The 20,235-nt window shown below is 56.4% G+C and overlaps 8 protein-coding genes across 8 annotated transcripts; 3 read left to right on the top strand and 5 right to left on the bottom strand.

Annotated features, from left to right (window-relative positions):
* Nucleotides 1-101: 101 nt before the first annotated feature.
* On the bottom strand, nt 102-656 carry LTHEOB_2570 (Glutathione-dependent formaldehyde-activating enzyme; the record flags this gene model as incomplete). Its single annotated transcript, XM_035511397.1, has 2 exons — nt 102-455; nt 591-656. The coding sequence occupies 2 exons, from the start codon at nt 654-656 to the stop codon at nt 102-104; spliced, it is 420 nt and encodes a 139-aa protein (XP_035364279.1).
* A 1,341-nt stretch (nt 657-1,997) lies between these two features.
* On the top strand, nt 1,998-4,039 carry LTHEOB_2571 (uncharacterized protein; the record flags this gene model as incomplete). Its single annotated transcript, XM_035511398.1, has 6 exons — nt 1,998-2,098; nt 2,162-2,196; nt 2,249-2,318; nt 2,374-2,541; nt 2,594-2,867; nt 3,137-4,039. 6 exons carry the CDS (start codon nt 1,998-2,000, stop codon nt 4,037-4,039), a joined length of 1,551 nt encoding a protein of 516 aa, XP_035364280.1.
* A 409-nt stretch (nt 4,040-4,448) lies between these two features.
* Nucleotides 4,449-7,211, top strand: LTHEOB_2572 (F-box domain cyclin-containing protein; the record flags this gene model as incomplete). The annotated part of the gene is made up of 3 exons (XM_035511399.1): nt 4,449-4,464; nt 4,524-5,399; nt 5,458-7,211. 3 exons carry the CDS (start codon nt 4,449-4,451, stop codon nt 7,209-7,211), a joined length of 2,646 nt encoding a protein of 881 aa, XP_035364281.1.
* Nucleotides 7,212-8,165: 954 nt separating this feature from the next.
* Nucleotides 8,166-9,295, bottom strand: LTHEOB_2573 (Extracellular serine-rich protein; the record flags this gene model as incomplete). The annotated part of the gene is made up of 2 exons (XM_035511400.1): nt 8,166-8,511; nt 8,592-9,295. 2 exons carry the CDS (start codon nt 9,293-9,295, stop codon nt 8,166-8,168), a joined length of 1,050 nt encoding a protein of 349 aa, XP_035364282.1.
* A 1,218-nt stretch (nt 9,296-10,513) lies between these two features.
* Nucleotides 10,514-11,208, bottom strand: LTHEOB_2574 (CENP-s complex centromere protein x protein; the record flags this gene model as incomplete). The annotated part of the gene is made up of 2 exons (XM_035511401.1): nt 10,514-10,561; nt 10,657-11,208. The coding sequence occupies 2 exons, from the start codon at nt 11,206-11,208 to the stop codon at nt 10,514-10,516; spliced, it is 600 nt and encodes a 199-aa protein (XP_035364283.1).
* A 635-nt stretch (nt 11,209-11,843) lies between these two features.
* LTHEOB_2575 (MIF domain containing protein) lies at nt 11,844-12,960 on the bottom strand (the record flags this gene model as incomplete). The annotated part of the gene is made up of 2 exons (XM_035511402.1): nt 11,844-12,539; nt 12,592-12,960. 2 exons carry the CDS (start codon nt 12,958-12,960, stop codon nt 11,844-11,846), a joined length of 1,065 nt encoding a protein of 354 aa, XP_035364284.1.
* A 2,335-nt stretch (nt 12,961-15,295) lies between these two features.
* LTHEOB_2576 (Phosphatidylserine decarboxylase) lies at nt 15,296-17,005 on the bottom strand (the record flags this gene model as incomplete). Its single annotated transcript, XM_035511403.1, has 3 exons — nt 15,296-15,813; nt 15,931-16,544; nt 16,593-17,005. 3 exons carry the CDS (start codon nt 17,003-17,005, stop codon nt 15,296-15,298), a joined length of 1,545 nt encoding a protein of 514 aa, XP_035364285.1.
* A 406-nt stretch (nt 17,006-17,411) lies between these two features.
* LTHEOB_2577 (Ubiquitin family protein) lies at nt 17,412-19,971 on the top strand (the record flags this gene model as incomplete). The annotated part of the gene is made up of 3 exons (XM_035511404.1): nt 17,412-17,630; nt 17,686-18,727; nt 18,932-19,971. The coding sequence occupies 3 exons, from the start codon at nt 17,412-17,414 to the stop codon at nt 19,969-19,971; spliced, it is 2,301 nt and encodes a 766-aa protein (XP_035364286.1).
* Between the last annotated feature and the right edge of the window lie 264 nt (nt 19,972-20,235).

The raw sequence follows: 20,235 nt of genomic DNA on the forward strand, positions 1-20,235 counted from the left end.
CACACTTCACCCGCCTCGTCACCGATTGACATTCAACTCATTGTTCCCTCCTGACCCTCCCACACTTCCTTGCACGTCAAATATTTCACCACCATCTCCGCTCAACCGCTCATTGGGCCGTCGAACTTCAGCGCACCCTCGATGTCCGGCAACCAGGAGAATTTGTTCCGGCAGTAGATCTCAACTTTGGGTTTGTACTTGGTCTCAACGAGCGACAGGTCGTCCACGGTGCCAGCCTTGACGATCAGGAGGTCCGTGATGGCCTCACACGTCACCCAGCAGAGCACGCCGCACTCAGGACAGAAGTTGTTCGTCACCGTCTTGCCCGAGTCGCCCACGCGGGACCAGGTCTTGGGCGTGCCACCGAGCGACTTGAAGGCCGGTGTGGGGACGAGGAGGTTGGTCGAATGCGTCGAGTTGGAGCTGCGGCGGCAGGGGATGCAATGGCAGGCGGCCTGTAAGTTTGGGGACGAAGGTGTGAGTTTGTTGTGGAAAGTAAAAGAGCTAGGGTCTACCATGGATGGATTGATCAAGAGATGATGTGGACGAAAGGGCTGCGGGGTAAAAGTCTGTATGCAGGGGCAACTCACAATACCGACGGGTTCTCCGTCGAAGGAGTACTTCAGGTTTCCGCAGAGGCAGCCACCGGTCGTCATTTTGGTTGGTGTTCTTCCTGGTCGAAACAGAGGGAGGAATTCGAGACAAAATCGGAGATGTCTGGATCTGACGGATATCTTATTCCATCGTCCGATTTATAGGTCTGTCGAAGGTAGCTCCAACCAGGTGTCCGCAACATGCTAGAAGCTTGGTATCCCACCCGGTCCGTCCGCTGGATTGCCCCGCCCTCTCGTACGACTGGCGGCACACTGCCGGATGCAATTGGCTTTGCGGGTATCGGATACTGCCGGGAGATCGGTCGCGGGCCTTTTCCGCGCGTTTTAGTGGCGGGCGTTGTCAGGACTCCGCCTTGGCTCTATGGTCAGATTTCGCTGATAGGGTGTGTGGAAGAACGTCGCAGCCAATTTGAGACTGTCAGCGCACGAAGATGTTGGAATTGAGAGACGATCAAGCGGGGTTCTGATATAAGCAGCCTCGGAGCATTAAGAACAGGTCTTTGGAAAGAATCCCGCAGGGGTCGGTGCCAGCTGCTCAGTGACTCGTGTATACGGACCGCCTTCGTCAGAGTATGGGGTTGCCGAGGTCATAACCCGACGGAGACAATTGGCATGCGTTACAACATAAGCATCACTCAAACAAGATCACAGAAGGAATATTGTGAGATTGACGTTTCACTTTGCAGATATCATAGAAGCAGTGCTTAGCTTGTCCGAGTCCTACAGGTGCCATTCTGCGTCACATGTATGCGCATCGTATGTAGCCAAATGCGTTGCGTATACAGGTCGGTATGTGGAAAGCCCACTGTTACGTTTCAGCACTAGAGCGACTGGTGATATACGATGTACAGCTGGTACATGCACCAAGGACAAGATGAACCGAAGTCGAGGATGTATTCGGTTGTCGCTTTGGTGACCACAAAACGGGATAACATCGCGATTGGCTCGCAGAAACGTTGTCCGCGTTTGAATACGACGACCCCAGTGTGAGCTCCCAAGAATTGCTCATGGCTTATGTGAGCATTGGATGGTTTTGGGCGTTGCGCGAAGAATGGGGTTCGCCTGCGTGGCCAGACAAGGCAGGTGCGTGGTACTCTTCTGTCCGAGCGGCAATTATGCGGGAACCGCTATCATTTCGTCGCCTCGTTCCGACGGAGCGGGTGAGTAGCTGTGCCTCGTGTGCCTGCACGTTGACGAGAAGGAAGCGAACCGTGGACCCTCGCGAGGCTCGGGGCTGTGTTCGGGCGCTAAGGTAAGGCGGCAACGACATCCATCAAGGTTCCCGCCCGCGGCATGACGCGACACGGAGAGCCGCGACGGAACCAACACCTTCCCCGACTCCCCCTCCCGACGTTCTTGCGCGTGCCATGAGGCCCGGAAGCCATGTCCGCGACTAACGCGACCGCAACCAATGGCCATGCGCCATCCGAAGACCTGCCGTCTCTTGCCGCCCTCTTCTTGATCAAGTTCGACCTGAAGGTCGGGTGAGTGTGCCGCTCTTCATCTCCCTAGCCCAGGCAGCCTTCAAAGCTAATAGCGTGCCTCAGCTACACGATCACTTGGAAGCGCTCCCTACCCGACCGTACGTGCCCGCTCACCGGTTCCCAAATGACCGCATGCTGATTGCGCCGCAGTCGAACTCGATGGAGCCGTAGAATTCAAGTCGTTGCCCTCGGGCCTCCATAGTGTCAAAGAAGACCTGATGTACGTGTGGATGGCTGGAAGAGAATGGAACTAGGCGCTGACTGCGAATCGCAAGATACTTCGTGCATGACCAGTACGTAGGGCTCAGCGCATTCGTCAACGACCCGGCGTCCGAGGCGGAGCGCAATGCGCATTTGGTCGCTGTGGGCATTCTGGTTCCTCTCAGTCAAGGTCGCCTTGGACGGAGCTGGTTACATGCCCAAAGACTCAGAGAGCTCTCCAGGTACATTTGCCCTCCTTGCCGGGCCGTACCAGCAGTGCTAACGCAGCCGCAGGCTACTAGCGCATGACACAACAAAGACAGAGCCCCTGGAGCAGTATTGGACCGCCAATTCTGCAGAAAGCAGCGCCAACACCCCGGAGCTTGAGTCCTCCGAGGCTTCTTCGACTGTTTCGCGCCCTCCGCCGTCACTACTTAGAAAGAAGAAGACTTATGCGAGAAGTCGAGGGCTATCCAACGTAACTGCGTTCCATCCTACGCACGAAACTTTGGACGTTGCCCATCCGGCCCTATCCATAATCAAGTACATAGACACTTTCGGTCCTTTGGTATTTCCTCTCCTTCGGTTGGCGTTGCTGAGGAAGCGCGTCTTGTTCATCACGCCGCCGCCGGTTCGGTTGGCTTGCGAGTTTGGTAAAACTCTTTTCCTACGCGCTTGAATAAGTCCCAGAACTGACTGTTCCGGGCAGTGTATGACCTCTCGATACTTTCGACCATCCCTTCCTCCGTCACCGATGTTCTTCCTCCAGGATCTGAACCTTTGCAACGACTACGAAGCTTATTCACAGTTGGAATTCATGACATCCCCAAATTGCAGGAGGATGCTTCCAAACACGAGTCTGCGAAGCTTTCAAATGAGCCTTTAGAGGAAGGTAACTGGTCTCCTGGCTGGGCAGCTTGTACCACGGATGAAATCCTGGCCATGAAGACGAGCCTCTTTGATGTCACGGTCGAACTGCCAGCGCAGGTTGAATCTTCGACAGAAGAAAAGCGATGGCCAAGGATAAAGACGGCGGCAGGCAAAGAGATTAAGGCGACTCAACGAGACCTCAGGCGGTACCGCATTCTACACGCGGAGCTTCGCAAAACGCAGCGGCAGTCTGTCGATATCCCGCGGACCGAGGAGCAAGAAGACGATGAAGACGACGACGATGACAATGTGGCATTACTCGGCGCATCGCCACGACCTGAGAGCAATGACGGCGATGAAGAGATCTACGCAGACAACTTGATCGAGCCCCCGACGTGGGCGGCGCTTGCTTACTCGGGTTTCATGTGGTGGGCGTCGGCAGGCGAGAAGGACGCGTCGCTGTCTGAAGAAGCAGATCGCGATCGGGCGTTGCTGGGTGACCTCTCCGACTTTATGACAATCTCGCACGCGTCGCTCCGCAGCTCTGACGATGCAATGGCGCAGACATGGTACCAAGGGGCAACGGCACCCCACACGGCCATCATTGCTTACTTCCACCGTCTGACGGCAGAGATCTTCAGCACCCTAGGCGACATCGTTGATGCAGCGGACGACGAGGACCACGACGAAGAGCAAGAAGATGGAGGCGATTCGGTGGTGGTGCATGGCGAGGACGTCAGTAGGATGGGATTGGATGCTTGGAGCGAATCGGACAAGGAGTTTGTGCGAGAGGTACTGCAGATGTACTTCGGAAGGAGGGCGGCTGTGCACGGCGGAAGCATCGAGTGCTGTGGCATCAAGATTTGCTGATGCCAACCATGGGAATATGCGCATGGAAGATACCATTAGGGCGACGGGAGGCGTAGCATCTGTTAGCATTGGGAACGAAGTAATAACTTGTGCCCCCAACGCTCCTGGCTGGGCTTTGGCGTGGGCGGTGGGGCTCAGCCTTACGCCGCCGTCCCAAAGTGGTTAGGCTTCCCGTCGCGCGCAGCGGGAGCATATGGCAGCCTCCAGCTGCAGCTCCCCTCCGTCGCCCAAACACAATCATTCTTGCGCCGAACTGCAGCTCGGCACGCGTCGATTCCAAGGCGCGCGCTTCTCTGCCGGCACCACCCCGTGGCCTCCGCTCTTTGCGCCTTGAAACCGCCGAAAAGACCAAGCATTCGCTCGTCCAAACGCTCAGCCGCTGCGCCAGCTTCAGGCGCACGGTGAAGCCATGGCAGCCAACCAAAGTGAGTCCCGCTCACCTCGACACCACCGCAAGCCCATGATCTCTAACCCGCTTGACCAGTGAGTGCCCGCCCGGCATACTCCACGCCTTCTGGCACGTCCTCTGCAATTCCTTCCGCGGGCACTGCGAATCCGCTGTTGGGCGACAGCTCTGCAGACAATGTGCCGTCGGAGAGCGACTCGCCTTCTGGTGCCTCTTCGTCGTCAGGCTCTGGCACTAGCTCGCAACCCGCCGGCTCGTACGACCTGGACTTGTTCACCGAATTCCTTAAGAATAGGCCACCGACCTTCCAAATGAGCTACATGGGCATCAGCCCCCATGCGATCCAGCCAGCCTTTCCTCTTCTGCATCCGGACAGCTCACAGGCCGTGCGCAGGAACGTCACAGTCCCCGAGGCTGTATTCAAGATGACACCCCGCACGCTCTTGGCTTATACAGTGCCGGAAGACCAAACAATCACCAACGTTTTGCTGGAGCCCCTCGCCGATCACAAAACACCTGCTAAATTCACCGCCTATCCTCTTCTTGAAAGCCACCATGCGGACTCTTTGGAGCATGCATCGCTTATCGCTTTCGATAGTTGGGCGGACAGTCGGGGAATTCCTCATGCCCGCGCTCCACCCATGCTCAATCCTCCTGTGACCCAAGTCATTGGCAGACTTCCCCAGGAAATGTTCGACGAGATTGCAGGATACCTATCACAGGATGACTTGAAGTCTCTCCGATTGACATCTCGAATGATGTGCATTCGTGCAACTGGTGCTTTGTTCAAGACCATCGTCATACCTTTCCATTCTGGCATGTTTGGCGAGGAACTTCGAGCTGAACTGAAGGCACACGCCGGCAAAGGAAAGGGCAAGAGCATGGCAATTGATGTCTTCAAGACTCATGGCCACCTCGTGCAGAAGTTTGGTATCAGCTACGAAATCAATGAAGGTACGTCCTCTTGTGTCCGCCCGGACAATCGATCATTAACTTTGTTAAGCACGTTTAGTCATCTTGCCAAAGCTGGCGGAGCAAATGCTCACCAAGTCGTACTGGGGTACCTACTACTGGCCAACTGACCCCAGCAGACATGATGACACACCAATATCCGCGGTGGAAGAGGTTATAGGCATGAAGGAAGCCTTTGCCGAAATGGACAACTTGAGGGAGCTTGCACTATCGATCAACAGCGGTCTTGGCTGGCTTCCGGGCCCAGACAAGTCAATACGTTCTCAGATGGTCCGTGACCGTATCGAGCTGTTTCCCGGAGCCCATGCACTACCTTCGAGAAACACACAAGCTCAACGTGAGCTTTGGAATTTCGTCAAGTCGCAATACGCTGCCCGTGACCAGCTTCGCGAACTTGCTGCGTCTCGTCTTTACAAACTAGAATGCGCTGACCATCCAGCCCCACGTGATCCCATCACCTACAGTGGAATTCCGAACGAGTTACAGTACGTTGATCGCCAGACTCTGATGGAGGCTACTGTACCGGATGGCGAGCAGAGTGGATTACGCTCTTCCAACGGACTTCTCATGACCGCGCGCGACGCTAATCACTCTCAATCGTGCTCGTCGTATCCGGTCCTACCGGCTAGCCTCACGCAAGAACAGATTGCCGCGCTTAGGAAGACCCGATGGGCTCAAGATTCGTTGGTAGACGCCTACATAATCGGGGTGATCGACTCAAAGACATGCAGGGCAGTCAAGACCCTGAACTTGGCATGTTTGCCTGGACGTACCATCGAAGATTTCAACCGAGCCGATTTCTGGGAGGCTTTGCCCTGCCTAGAAAACCTCAAAATCATGGTCATGGGGGAAATCGGTGTTGTGAGACAAGACCGCTTTCGTGTGCTGCGCTATGATTCAGTCGAAATGTCGGGGGCAACCTCCCCATTCAAAGGCTTGTTGATGGATCAGATCGCAGGACGAGAGAGCATCAAGAACTTGCACATTGGCTGGGCAAGTGGCGGTGAACAGGCGATTGGATTGTTTGGAAGAAACAGGCACCTCCTACCAGCTCCGTTCACCGTTGATGCGCCGGTGCCATCACCTTTCATGATGGATGATATCGTCGTCTTCCCGCACGTCCAGCATCTGACGATCTCTAACTGCTGGATGACAGCAAATGCTCTGGAGCGTATTGCCGCGGCTCATCAAAGGCTTGAGCTTCGGAAGCTTACTCTCAACTCGATCTCGTTGCAGGTCCTCCCTCGTTCGCTTGGTGGAGCAATGCCAGCTATGACTTCCAAAGTCTATGTAAGAAACGCTCCTGCAGATCAACTCGCGCTCGACTGGCCATTCAGGGAGTGGTCCTGGCCGCGCGTACTCGATGCAATCTCGCCTGGTCCGAACTTTCGTCTTCTGGGCAAGGAGAGCAGGGGCTCCACCAGCCCTGGAACTCTGAAGGAGATTGAACTGGTGTCATGTGGCCATAGCGCCCTCGAACACCTTTCGTGGAATATATCCGATTTGGACCCGGAATTCTTCTACGCCCCTGTCGTACCGAATCGTGAAGACGTGGCTGCTTACTTTCGATCGCGCCGCCAGGCCCTTGAGCCACACATGTCCAGGGTGTTCGACCTGTGGCTCGGTTCTATCATCCAGCACATTCCCCAGACAGAGTCCAACGCTCTTCAGATCATTTGGGGAGCTACTATCGGCTGGCAGGATGAAGACGCCAGGTTCGCAGCGTCTTTGGACGGTCTTCGTCCGGGTGGTACTGGACGCTTCTCTGCAGTCATTCGTGCCGCTGGTCATTGAGTATCCGGCTACTTCTGTGCTTTGCCCCTTTCTGGGTTTTTCACTCAGACTACGAAATCATTCTAATAGCAAAAGAGCAAAGTCGATGACGGCTTCAACTTATTTCTTTTTTTATCACTTCTGACAATTCCCGCTGCAGCATTCGTGGGCTTTAGGAACCTGTCGGCGAGTACTAGGGAAGGTATGTGGCATTCTCACGAGCGATGATACCCTGATTGAAGGTGGTTTATTGGGCCTTCTTCCCTTTCCGTTCGGGATAAATCAATGGCATAGCGATCGGCGAAACGGAATTGACAAAGGAGCTTACGATTACATATGGGGGAGAAACACTCTTGAAGAAGAAAAAAAAAACGAAACTAAAGGGTACAAGCACAGCGAGGAAAGAGGCATGGCACTACAAATGGAGCGAGATCTTATGTAGTCCAATGCAAAATTCTAGAAACGCAAAACCAGAGACCAAATGTGATGGCGAATACGTTCAAGTCTGGCATGAGAGATAGCACCACGGGATTCTGTGTAAGCTGCTAATAAGAGGAAGGAACAAGTGTATGTGCGGATAGTTCTTTTCATTCGTTCTTTTAATACTTTAAAGCTCATTCTCATTATTGACCTCCGCCGTTTCTCTACAAAAACAGACCACATTCATTCCGACCGGGGTATTCTTGTTTGTAGCAAGAAGAGGGAAAAAGGAAAAAGCAAAAGGGAAGACATAGGAAGAGACCTCCCAGGTGTGGGAGACGTCATCTTCTAGACTAGTAGAGGTCCAGCTCATGTAGAATGAAAAAAAGGGGGGAAAGACGGGACACCCGTGAAACTCCCACGTCCGTTACAACAACAGTTGTTGGACACATTGATTTTCAACAACGGCGACCATCCCGACAAACCATCTCAACTCATACCAATCATACACGCCACACACACACACACACACACACACACGGTGGCATTCCTCCCTTACAGCAGCGCCATAGCTGCAACGCCCAACGCCACGATGGCCGAGAGGGCCGACGACGACGCGACGTCGCCGGCGACGCGGGGGCCGGCGTTGGTCGTCTGCTGGGCGGGGAGGCTGCTGTCGGTACCGGACGCGGCGGCGCCCGCCTCGGCGCCGGACGAGCCGCTGGAGCTGCCGGAAGAACCTGAGGACGATGACGACGACGAGCCGTCGCTGCTGCTGCTGCTGCCGGAGGCGGTGCCGTTGCCCGACTGTGCCGACGGGATCTGGCCCGGCGACAGGTTCTCGGCGGCGGCGGCGGCGAGTTGCTTGTAGCCGGCGAGCGTCTTTTGGCCGGTGGAGGCGCTGTGAGGGGAGAGAGAAGTCAGTTTTGGTGGGGTTTTGGGAAGGGGGGGAGGGGAGGGGAGTGGAGGGGAGAAACTCACGCGTTGATGGCGCCGACCATGCCGGCCTGGCAGTGCTTGCCCTGGGAGCAATAGAACCAGATGGGCTTCGCGTCCGAGACCTTGATGGTGTACGTCAGCTTGCCGCCGACCGTGGATCCCGACGAGGCGGCCGAAGTTCCGTTGCTTGCCGCGGAAGCGGTGTTGGCTAGAGCCGCGGGCATGAAGCCGGAGAAGAAGGCGTTGGCGCTGGCGTTGGGCATGCTGATGGACATGGGCATGCACGGGGCGTCGAAGGTCGATTGCACAACCGAGTGGTTCATGGGGTTGAACTGGAACTGCACGAAGCTGCCCATTTCGGCCTTGATGTCGGCAGGCTCGAACGTCAGTGACCCGTTCGAGCCGCCCACCTGCACCACCTGCACCTTGTCGCCCGGGCCTGGCGTCGCGCCGCCCGTCTGTCCTGCGCCGGGAGTGGCTGCCGCGGCCGCTGCCGCCGCCCACGTTGCGCCTGGAGTCTCTGCTGCGGCGGCGGCGGGGGTCTCCCAGGCGGCCCAGTCCTTGAGGTGTTCGGTACGCTTGCCGAAGGTTACGGAACGGCGGCCAAAAACGTTATAGTTCTGGTTGCCATGGGGGAGAGCGGCGCGGGGCACCGCAAGTGCCATGTCGGGTCGAGGCTTGAAGTATGCCAGCGCGCCATCGGCGGTGAGAAGGAGTGTGCTGGTGAAAAGGGTTGAGAAATGCATCTTTCCTGAGGGTGCTGTGGTAGCGTGTCCGACTCGCGGGGTTTGGATCGTAGATTATTAGAAGAGAGAAGCGGCTTGCGCTGTTCGTCGACTGGGCCTGGCCAGTGAGAATGAATGGTATTAGGAAGAGAACGTAGTCGTCAAATGAAGGAAACAGAAATGCTGGCGGAGGAAAACAGTCTTCGAGAGAATGAGCAACGAAGAATGAAAAAGGCACGGCCTGGACACAGTTTGAGGGAAAGAAAACACTAGATAAGGAACTGAACGGCTGTTCGGAAGGACGTCTCCATTATTTGAATCGCATGAATATCCCAAGAGGCGCAGGCGTGAGCCACTGCGTCTCAGACGGCTACCCCACGCACACGTGCTGCGACGTCTTGAGGTACAGTGGTGCTTCAGCCTCGCAGTAAATGCCATGGGCGGGTGTTGATGCGCGCTAAAGGATCGGCAACGGCTGGGCCGATCAAACCTTTAGAGTTATCTTAAAGCCAAGGTAAAAATAAGACGCCGTTACCACCCAACGAGCTTCTCTCGAGCATCTTGGCGTATCGCGGGACCCGAGAGCTGCTGACGCCGAGTGCGACAGTTCGGTGGCTATGCAGCGCCACTCTTGAGACTTGCGCAAAAGAAACTTTGGAAGCAGTGAGCGCTTTCCATTTTTTCGGTCTACGGAGTCATCGCGGAGAAGGGCGTCCGAAGAGAAAGGCTTGGCTTTTGGATGATTGCATGGCGTTGGTCGTGGTCGGGGGTGAGGCTTGACAAGCGAGGTCTCAGTTGTGTCGCGGATCTCAGATATGCGGCAGCCCCAGACGCCCACACCCACACTTCCGTCCGGAAAGCGCTACAGCCGGCCGGATCCCGGATTATTTCTTATTGGCCAATGAGCTTGGCCACTGTTCTTGTCGAACCGCCATAACCTAAATTGTTTGGTAGCGTTGCAGCCGCCGCAGTTGTCATGTCACCGCCTCATTTCCCCTTCTTGGCTGTGGCTACCGCAGCCTCAGAAAAAAAAGCATCGATTCGCAAGGCCAAAGGACCATATGACAGGCGCCAAAACCCCCCTGTCGTATCACGGGCCGGTCCTTTGCCTCTGGTAAAAAAGCATAGTCCTTGATCCCGTGGGCCACTCTTCCAAAATTCGGTCGGATGCATGAGTAGTCCGCGAATAGTGTGTCCTCGTATGGTACCAATTGCATTGGCATGGCGCCATTGGTAGACTCAAAAGTCCAGCAGGAGCTGCGGTGCGAGCTTCTCGAGATCCTCAACCTGAAAGGGAGAGAAGCGCAGTAGAGTCAGCAGTCAGCTCCCAATCAGCAACATTGCGCGGCTATCCGTTCTCGTTCCGAGCAAAGGCAACCCACCTGCAAGAAGCCATCGCCTGCTCCGCCTTCGTCGCGGTCTGCCTCCTCCCGCTCGTACATGGCCCGCGCGAGCGCCTCGCGCACGAACGTCTCGACGTACTTGTTTGCCACCGCCATTGCTTCTTTCCCTATCCGCATTTCCTCGTCTTGGAAGCCCTCGTGTAGTAACCTGTTGAGGAGTTTCGGTGGGATCGGGGGCTGATCTTCACCGCCCATCGAGTTCTGCGACGCGGGCGGCACAACGACGGCGTTTGAGGTCGACGCATCGTTTCCGACGGCCGTATTGGTTGAACGGCGACGATGCGCAGTATCTTCGAGTTCCTCGTCATCTTTCTCGATGTCGTCGAGCTCTGTGTCCGACGAAATGAGTGTGGTTGCAGGCTTGAAAGCTGGCGCGCGCGACGCGGAAGCTGGAGGTCTGCTAGCAGCGGCGGCCGGCGCGCGAGGAGCCGGGGCCTTTGAAGCACTAGAGTCGCTGGTATTCGACTTGTCGCTGATCCGCCGCGGTGGCTTGAAAGCGGTGTTCTTGCCGGTCGTTCTGACGGGCGGCATGATGTTCTTGGGTGATGTGGTGGGACGCGTGTTGCTGGTGTGGAGAAAGCGCGGTTCTGACGCGTTCGACCGAACACGACAGCACGTGTGCGCTAACCAGCGGGCACTAACAGATGCCGCTTTTAGGGCAACCATAATATTGTGGAGCAATGGTGCAGGGTGGATCGTCTACAAATTCATATGTAGCTTAATTTCACTTGGCGGGGGTCGCCATTACATCATATGGCTTTTACTGGCGAAAGGCCCGCCGCGAAGCTGACAAGGGCAAGCCGGCAGCGTCACCCAGCCACAGCGGTAGCTCGAAGAATGCAATTATTTGACGGTCTATGAGGCGGGATTAAGAGCGGTCATCAGCCGATGTTTGGTTTTGGAGGAAAAATGAAAACGAAAATAGGAAAGGGTATATGCTGCGCTGCCATGCTTGTCGAAAGCAATGCTAACAAGAGACATCCGAGGGATCCCACATAAACGAAACTCGGAACCAGAAACGCCACAGATGCTATGCAGCCACTTTGTGCCACCGTCTCGTAAGACACCCCCTCTCATGGACCTGTCAAAACTCAGGGACGCCCGAAGACCTCTACGTGCTTGATCCAGAAACTTTCCGGAATCAGTGAAACTGGAACATGCTCAGCTCATCTTCTGAAGATGGCAATAAAGCTCTTCCTCTTGCCAATCCTTGGCATTGCCTTCTCCTCGGGAATCGGTGGGGCTAGGAGGTTGGGCGTCGACTTCATGAGGGATGGCTTGGATCTTCTCGTTGAATGGCCATTCAGCTTGCTGTCCATGGGAGAAACCTCGTCATTCTCCTCGTATTCGGCGATGGCAGTGACCGAATCGAAAGGCCCCGGGCTGGGGATGGGCGGAGTGATCACGCGGCCAGACCTGGTAGAACCTTTGCGCGACAGAGTCAAGCTCTTCTTGGGTTTCAGGCTAGACCTCCTGGACGCTTTGGTCACGGCACGCTTCAAGCCACCATTTTCCTCTGCCTGCCTCCTTTCTTCGCGCTCGATTTCACCGAGCACGGTGCGACCATCGGTAGCCAGGTTGGCCTCTTCAATGGCTTGGAACTTGACAATGCCCCGGTCCGCTGGAACACCGAGGATGTCGCGGAGGAAGGTCTGCAGCATGGCTGCGTTGCGCTTGTTCGTGACGGGCTGAAGCTGAGAGGGGAGTGCAGTGATGGTAAGAATGTAAGCTGGTTCGAACGAGCCACCGAGCAAGAGGCAGGCCGAGTGATCCAGGCTGACCATGATGCAGTGCTCGGGGCGCTGGAAGCGCTGTGACATCTGGTAGGAAAGGTCCGTGACAAGAGTGTACTCATCCTTGATCTATAATACGTATTAGCACTCTGCTGATTGGCCAAAGATGGTGCATACATACAATTACGTTGGTCTTGATTTCAGCAACGATGGGGCTGTCTTTGCTGATGCGGTCACGAGCGGGGCCGGTGGTGTCTCGTTCGTTGAATTGGCCTTCGAAATACTGGGTCCTCTTGGAGTTGTGGCTGCGGCTAAGGCCACTGACGGCTTCCGGGTCCTTCTTCTCACCCGGCGCGCCCCATTCGAGGTTGCGGGTAATGCCTTTCCGGTCCACCAGCGAGTCGGCTTCAGCAAAGCCACGGGGAGACGTGGGGGGAATTTCTTCAAAGGAAAAACTGGACTGGGCCGGGGAGAACTGATCGCGGTCCGCGGGCGGAACGAGCAGAGTCGCGCCTACAGGCTTGGGGAACTGGTCGGCAGAGGAGGACATGGTGGAGGTGGAGGTTCTTTCGCGGGACATGTTGGATGGAGTGCGAGTGTGTACTGAGTGAGGCATGCTTCCGAATAAGTGTTTTAGAGTGAAGATGGCGATCAGCAGGCGGAATTCTGTTGAGCTCAGATATGCGGGATTCAGGCGGGCGGCGCAAGTACTTGTGGCATTCCTGCTCGGTAGTGTATACGATGAGTGGCGGAAGGGCTGAGCGTGGCCAGACGCGCCAGGAGCGGCAGTTTGCGGTTCTGTGGCGTCGCTGGAACGGTGAGCTGGAGGGCAGGAACAGCGCGACTAAGAAGATCGCGGGCGCTGGAGGGTGAAATGTCAAGTCGCGGGGCGCCACAGAAAAGCAAGCGGCCGACGAGGATGCACATGCAATGCAGCAGCAACGACGGGCGGCGGGCGGGCACACGACCTGGGCGCACACGCATTCCGCCGCCTTCACAAGACGCCGGACCCTGGCCCTCACCCTGGCCCTGGGCTATCGCTAACACGCTCTCGGCTGGTCGCATCGCGAGCATCTCGGCCACCCTCAGGCCCTCCCTGCCAGCGCCGCACCGCGCTGCCCGAGCCGAAGCCAAGCCCGGTGAGATAAGGCCCCGGGTGCCAATGACCGCCCGCACGAATATCTGGAGGCGGCTGCACCGTCGCCCGTTGCGCGCCGCCATTCGCAGCGGGAGCGCGCCCTGGCCTGCTGGCGCAGTGTAGCCTGTGTACTCAAAGGGGTGTCCATGACAATTTTGGGGGCGGCGCTTGCTGAAATTGCTTTCGTGGCGCCCCTCCTCTTCCTCCCAACTTGCCGCCGCGAGCCAATGCGCGCGCAACACCCGCCTGAAGAGCCTGCGCTGCCTGCCCAACCCGCCCTGCGCTCCATGACCTGCTGTAGGAAGCTTGGCGCCATGCCAGGGCCCCTCCTGTTGTTTCTGTTCGTAATGACACAACTCCTGCCACCCCGCCGGCCCTGCGATCCGTATTGCGCGCTGAGGTGATGTTCGAGTTTTGAAGACTGCCACGGGCGCTATCCGAGCAGTGACCCGTGATCTTCCCTACCGCAATGAGGCACTCGGCCGACGGCGACGGGGGTCCGCTGCCCAAAAATAGAGCTGTTATTATCCTGGGTCTGGCAGCTTCCGCTTAAACGCAGCGCAAAGGGAGATACAATAGAGAAAAGATGTGCGCCATCCGCATGCTGCAAGCCGCCCCGATGCATTCGCGATCGCCATCGTTTGGCTGTCGTGCAAAGGCTCCAGACCCGGTTGCGCGTAACGTTGCACACGTGCTGCTTCGGGCAACTATCCTGTTGCAAACCTTGGCCTTGATTCGTTGGCGCCGTGCAGAGCAGCGTTTCAACTTCCGCTGTCCACCTGCACGCTGGGGGAGCACAAAACGCCTCACCGACCTTTCACTCCACATGCCGTTATCAATCCTTGTTGCGCTTTGATTGTTGCAGTCGTCATTCGAAATCCTTTATTGCGGCTCAAAAGCAGCTGCGCCGGCCCATATATTGCCGTCATATACCGTGCAGTGTTGGCCTCCACCTCAACAACACCTCTAATCAAACCCCATGCCAGGGACCGCCCGCGCGTGGCGGCTGCTTACCGGGCACAAGGCCTGCTGTGGCACGTCCAAGGGGCGGATGTCACGCTGCTAACCAAGGAGATTTGTGTTGTGCCATCTGGAAAAGCTTGGGGTGCAGCAGGAAGGACTGGTACACCTGTCGAGACCCAACGTCTCTCCTGCGAGGAAAATCTTTTCAACGTGGTGTCGCAGACTCCACAGTCATCTGACATGCAGCCACCGGTTTGCCGCTGGTCTTGTTCCACAGACCCCTTGAATGTCAGCATTCCCCAGCTTCGCCGGCATCCTCGTCCCGACTTTCCAATGCATCGAACTGAGACATGGTGGCTCCATGTGGAGACAACCTGTCAAGGATAATGAGTTGTGCTTCGTTCAGTCTCGTCTATTGGCAAGCAGTCAGTTGCCTACGCAATTCCCACAACCTTATAGGAGCGGGCGGGGGATCACTGGCCACTACTAACCTTACAAATCTCATCAAACACCTTGTGAGCGGATGCGTCCGGATCTGCAGCTGAAAATCCTTAGATCCTCCTTCATTTTTAAAATCCGAAATTTCCAACACAAGGCGTTAATTGCCGGTACGCGCATGCTGATCCGATGGGCCACTTCAAGGACGAGCAGTCTCTCTAAAATATTTTAGCCACCATCTTAATCTCCGAAAATCATGATACAGTTGTACAAACACAAACCAAAGAAATTCCTGATTACATGGTACAGAACGATTTCCCCTCTTTCTTTCCTGCAGGGACCGGACCTAGTCGGTTCTCACGTAGCCTATCGCCTGCCCAACCTTGAGCTTCTGGCCCTTCTCGATGGTCCAATGCCAGCCTCCTTTTGTGCCAGTGAACCCTTCATCAAGACTTGATTTTCTCTGAGGCTTGGGTGCCTCGAATACGAGCACAATCGTGCTGCCCAGCTGGAAACCACCCATCTCTTCTCCCTTCTTCAGGGCATGGCCCCCGAGCACGGAGCTAGCCCCGTAGTACGTTGCCTCGGCATAGCCAGAGTATGCTTCGCCGCGCTTCTGTGCCTCTGCTGCCGCACGGTCGGCAGCCGTATCCGTGGTCAGGCTGTTGGTGCGCAGTTCGCGATCGAAGTTGATGACGATGGATCCAACGTTGGTGGCACCGACAGGGACATACGAAAAGAAGCCCCAGCGCCATCTCCCAAGAATAGCGACTCGTTCGTTCAGTGTAAATAGACCCGGCAGTGTACGCACCAGGTATGGAGAGACGCTATACAGCTCGCCAGCAAAGTGACGCCGAGACTCGGCTACCCAGCTTACGGGAGAGTGGAATCGATGGTAGTCACCAGGGGCAAGATATATCACGCAGTAATAGAGAGCCGTGGGTTGGTGCGTGGTCATAGGACTCCACCAGGGTCGCTTACCTAACTCAAGGTCCGCGCGGACCTCAGCTTCGGTAGATGGGCTGTGAGGGGTGGACTGATCGATAATTTCGCCTCTTTTTCCCTTCGGTGGGCCCGAAAAGAGGTTCGGCAAGGTGTACGAGATACCATTGACCCTCGCAAACTCCTCGTCGGCTTTGATAATTTCCTGGTGTCCGTCGGTTGTGCGCTCAGGACTTGGATGCGGTGATGGCGCGGAAGAGGAAACGTCAGATCCGGCATCTGAATTACGCCTGCTAGGAGGAGAGCTCCCCAGCAGAGCATCCAGGCTGTACGTCACGCCTTTGACCTGCTCAACCTCGCCATTGTCGATAGTTCCGAATTGCACGACCTTGCCATCCGCGGGAGACACCATAGCATTTGGGTTGGGATCAATCGGCCTCACGCCAGGCTTGAGTGCGCGATAGAAAAATTTGGCCAAGTTTGGGTATTTGTGCAGGTCTTGCTCTTCCATCTCGTCGAGGTTTACGCCGAAAATGAAGGAATATAGCCTGAAGCCAGGGACTCTGAGGTAATACGGAATATCGAGTTCGTTGAAGCGACCCCAGAGGCGCGAAAGGGCCTTGAGTGGCAGGGTAGACATGACTTGAACTTGCCTGTCGCCGCGTCAGCGTAGTTACTGCAGACAGCGAGCCGGAACATACCATGGACCGCTGGGCCGGATTCTCTTCCTCTTCGGTGGCCTTTCTCCATCTCCATTCTCACTGTCTGCGTAGGAGCTATCATCGTCACCTGGCTGGGTCTTCGCATCACGTTGGATGCGATAGAACTGAAAAACGCCTAAGAAGCCAACGCCCAGCGCGATGGGGATGGGCTTCCATTCGATCTTCGTGTTCCTAAGGGCCTCACCAAGTCTCGAGCGGAAGGAATCTTTGTTCTGGCGTTGGCTGGATCCAAAGCGGCGTGCGGATGCAGCAAAGGTCCTGCCGGGGGAGCCAAAGCGGGAAGTGCACGGTGAAGAACATGGAGCGGCGGTGCGCGGGCGCAGCGGGTGGGCGCGTACGGCGAGTTGGAGACGATGGGACGGTCGGGCGAGCCCTATCCCCGAAGACGCCATCTTATCGTGGCATATGGTGGAGAGCAATTGCGGCGGCGTGCAAAGAAGTGGCGGAGGTGAAAGCGCGCAGATTGGCAGCGATGACGCTGTGGTGGCCCGCAGCGCCGGGGAGTCGGCTTGCGTGAGCTCGCTTGTGCGACCCTGCAGGTGCAGCTAAGGCCGATCTACGCTACCTGGCGTTTCTGGCACCTTCCTCAGAGCACCACTTCCACTCTGGCCTCACCTTCTGCTGCCGCTCATGTCCCAGATGCTGTTTGCCAGAGCCACCGGCTTCTGACCGACCACGCGACCAGAGTTCGCGCGTAAGCGCCTGTACTCACGTCTTCCCGCCACCTATTCGGAGCTCTGCGTCAAAGCTGCCGCCAACCACCGGAGCTGCGAGACCCTGGCGCTGTGAACTTTGGACATGGCGGACCAGACGGTTGATGTGCGCGTCCTGTCGCCGTCGCCCGAAGCTGACGGCGGCATCACTTTCGCTGCCTTGTCCACTGCCCTGACAATCGGCGAGCTCAAAATCAAGATTAAAGATGCGTTGCCGTCGCACCCAGCCCCGGACCGCATGCGGATTATCTACCTGGGAAGAGTAGTGTTGAACGAAACCAGCCTAGGAGCAGTGTTCGGAGAGGTTGTTTTCCTTGAGCGACTTTTGGTCTCTTATAAATGTTGACATCATCGTACAGGTTCAACAGGGACGTGTGTACAACCTCCACATGGTCCTCAGCGAAGCTCACACTTCGCGGTCTTCCACTGCTCCGCCAACCAACCCTTTCCGCCAAGCCCCTCCCGTGAACAACGCTCCCAATGCCCGCTCAACGGTTTTCAATCGTCCGCAATCACAGCCACCGCGTGTCGATCGTGCTCCCGGCCCAGGCATTGCCACCTTCGCGGCCCCAAATGTACAACAGGGTGTGCCCATTACCGGAGCGGCATTCATGGAGCATATGAATGTCGCACACCAAGCCGCCCTGCGTCAAATGCAACAGATGCAAATGAACATGAATCAGCGCAGGCCGCAAGAGGGAACCCAGCCTGCTGACGGCAGCAATGGCCAGGCTCCTGGAGGGCACTCCCGGTCCGTATCTCAGCCAGCTCCCACGAACCTGCCGCAACCCCAAGCGCAACCAGGTCGCGTCACGATAACACAGGGTGGGATCGGTCCAAACGGCGAGCGGTGGAGCTTTTCGGTGAATAATGGCCCATTCATACTTCCTCAGCAACAGCCTGCTTTCGGGCTTCCTCAGCTTCCCATGGTTATCGATCCCAGGCCACCGATCAGATTTCCGGATCCAATGAGTGCTATGGATTCCCGAAGAATGTTGGATCAGGTGCACAGCAACCTGGAAGCTGCTCAGCAGCAGGTTGCAGTCATAAACAATATTCTTGCGCCGCCGAACGTTTCCAGGGATGAGGTGTGGAGCATGCCCCCAGCGCAATTCCAGCGCGCTGCCATCGAGATTGAGCGCTTGAACATTTATCTCAACACTATGGACCAATTGCTGCAAACGCTTGTCGCCAATCCACTGTACTCCCGCAGCCGTGAGCTTGTCTCGTTGCAGATGGACAATGAAAACATGCGCAGTGCTACTCGCCGTCTTATACGTACCCTCGGCGACCACATCTCAGCCAGACGGCAAGAGACTCAAAGCATGAGGGACGCATTTGGCTTAGCTTCTGCCACCCGGACAAGTAATCTTCTGGCTGCTGCAAACAACACCAGGACAGGTACGAGCTCTGAGGCTGCGAATACAAACGATGTATTTTTGCTATCTTCCCCCAATGGACCTCACGCGATCGTGTATTCGCCAAATGGAACATTCACTACGCCTGGCTCCTCCTTCGGAGATGCACTGACACAGAACTTGGCCTATCAGCGTGCACTCAGTGATGTCGCTCGCCTCATGGCACCCACACGCGCTAGTCACACAGATAGATCTGTCCACCCTATGGAACCGCAGCAGCATGCCGCTGCTCCTGGTGCACAGGCAGATGTGTTTCCTCCCGCTGGAGAAGCTGCTCGTGAGAATCAGCACCAGCATCCTGTCCAAAATCCCTTTTTGGCCGGAATGCAGCCTCAGCTACAACAACAAGTCCTTCAGCAACAACAGGAGGCTAACCAATTGCCGATCGCCGCGATTGCGACGCATTTTTGGCTTCTGTTGCGGATATTCGGTATGCTGTGGTTCTTCAGTGGCGCGGGCTGGCAACGTACTTTCATGCTCTCACTCTGTGGCCTCGCTATCTACATTTTCCAGGCGGGCATCCTGCGCGAGCGTGTGCTCGGCAACCACTGGGATCGCTTCCGGCGCTACTTTGAGAACCTGGTGGGCATCCCACATCCGCCACCACCTCAGCAGCAGCGTGCTGCGCGAGACCAGGCGAATGAGGAACCAGCTGTTGATATCGGCCCTCCAGCCCGCCGCAGGAGAAGAAGAGAGCCCTCGCCGGAAGAAGTAGCGCACAGGCTACTGCAGGAGCATCAGCAACAGCGGAGAACGTGGTTCAGGGAGAGGCTCAGGGGGGTCGAGCGCTCTCTGGCGTTGTTCGTGGCGAGCCTGTGGCCCGGTCTCGGTGAAAGGATGGTCGCTGCGAGGGAAGAGGCTGAGGCGCAAGCACGGAGAGATGCACAGGATAGGGAGGAAGCCGAGCGCCGCGAGGCGGCTGAGGCCGAAGCCGAGGCCGCAGCCGCAGCCGCAGCCGCAGCTCAAGCCCAATCTCAGGCTCAGGAGTCGAGAGCGAGAGAAGGTGAGAGCGCGGTAGCCGATGATGCAAGCAAGCAGGAGAGCTCTGGAAACGACGTTCCTGCAGCTGCGGATTCGGACAAGGTCGACAAGGGCAAGGGAAGGGCGGTCGATGTCGGGGAAGCCAGCTCGTCGTCTTCGGTTGCCCCTCCTGCGGGAAGCGGAGATAACGATGGTGTAGCGACCTCCAGGCAGCGGGACGGTTGGTCATTTGACGACCTGGATTGATTTACCTCTTATTTTTTATTTTTTTCCTTCCTAAATTTGGAGTGATGCCTTCGGCGAAGGGGGGGATCCTTACCCTTATCCGAGCTACCTATTAGCATCAACGAGACCACAGCGACGGCGTTCTATGGAGATAAAATGGCAGCAGCTCTTTTCCTTGCTTCATTCAGTAGCAATTCCCAGTTTCTTCATTCTGCTGTCCATTACGGGTCTGCGGTATTTTCCATCTATTTGAATCATTCCCACGCTAAGCTGTATAATTCCGCC

The sequence above is a fragment of the Lasiodiplodia theobromae genome (assembly GCF_012971845.1).
Source record: "Lasiodiplodia theobromae strain AM2As chromosome Unknown scaffold_6, whole genome shotgun sequence".
In the NCBI taxonomy this organism is placed as follows: Eukaryota; Fungi; Ascomycota; class Dothideomycetes; order Botryosphaeriales; family Botryosphaeriaceae; genus Lasiodiplodia; species Lasiodiplodia theobromae.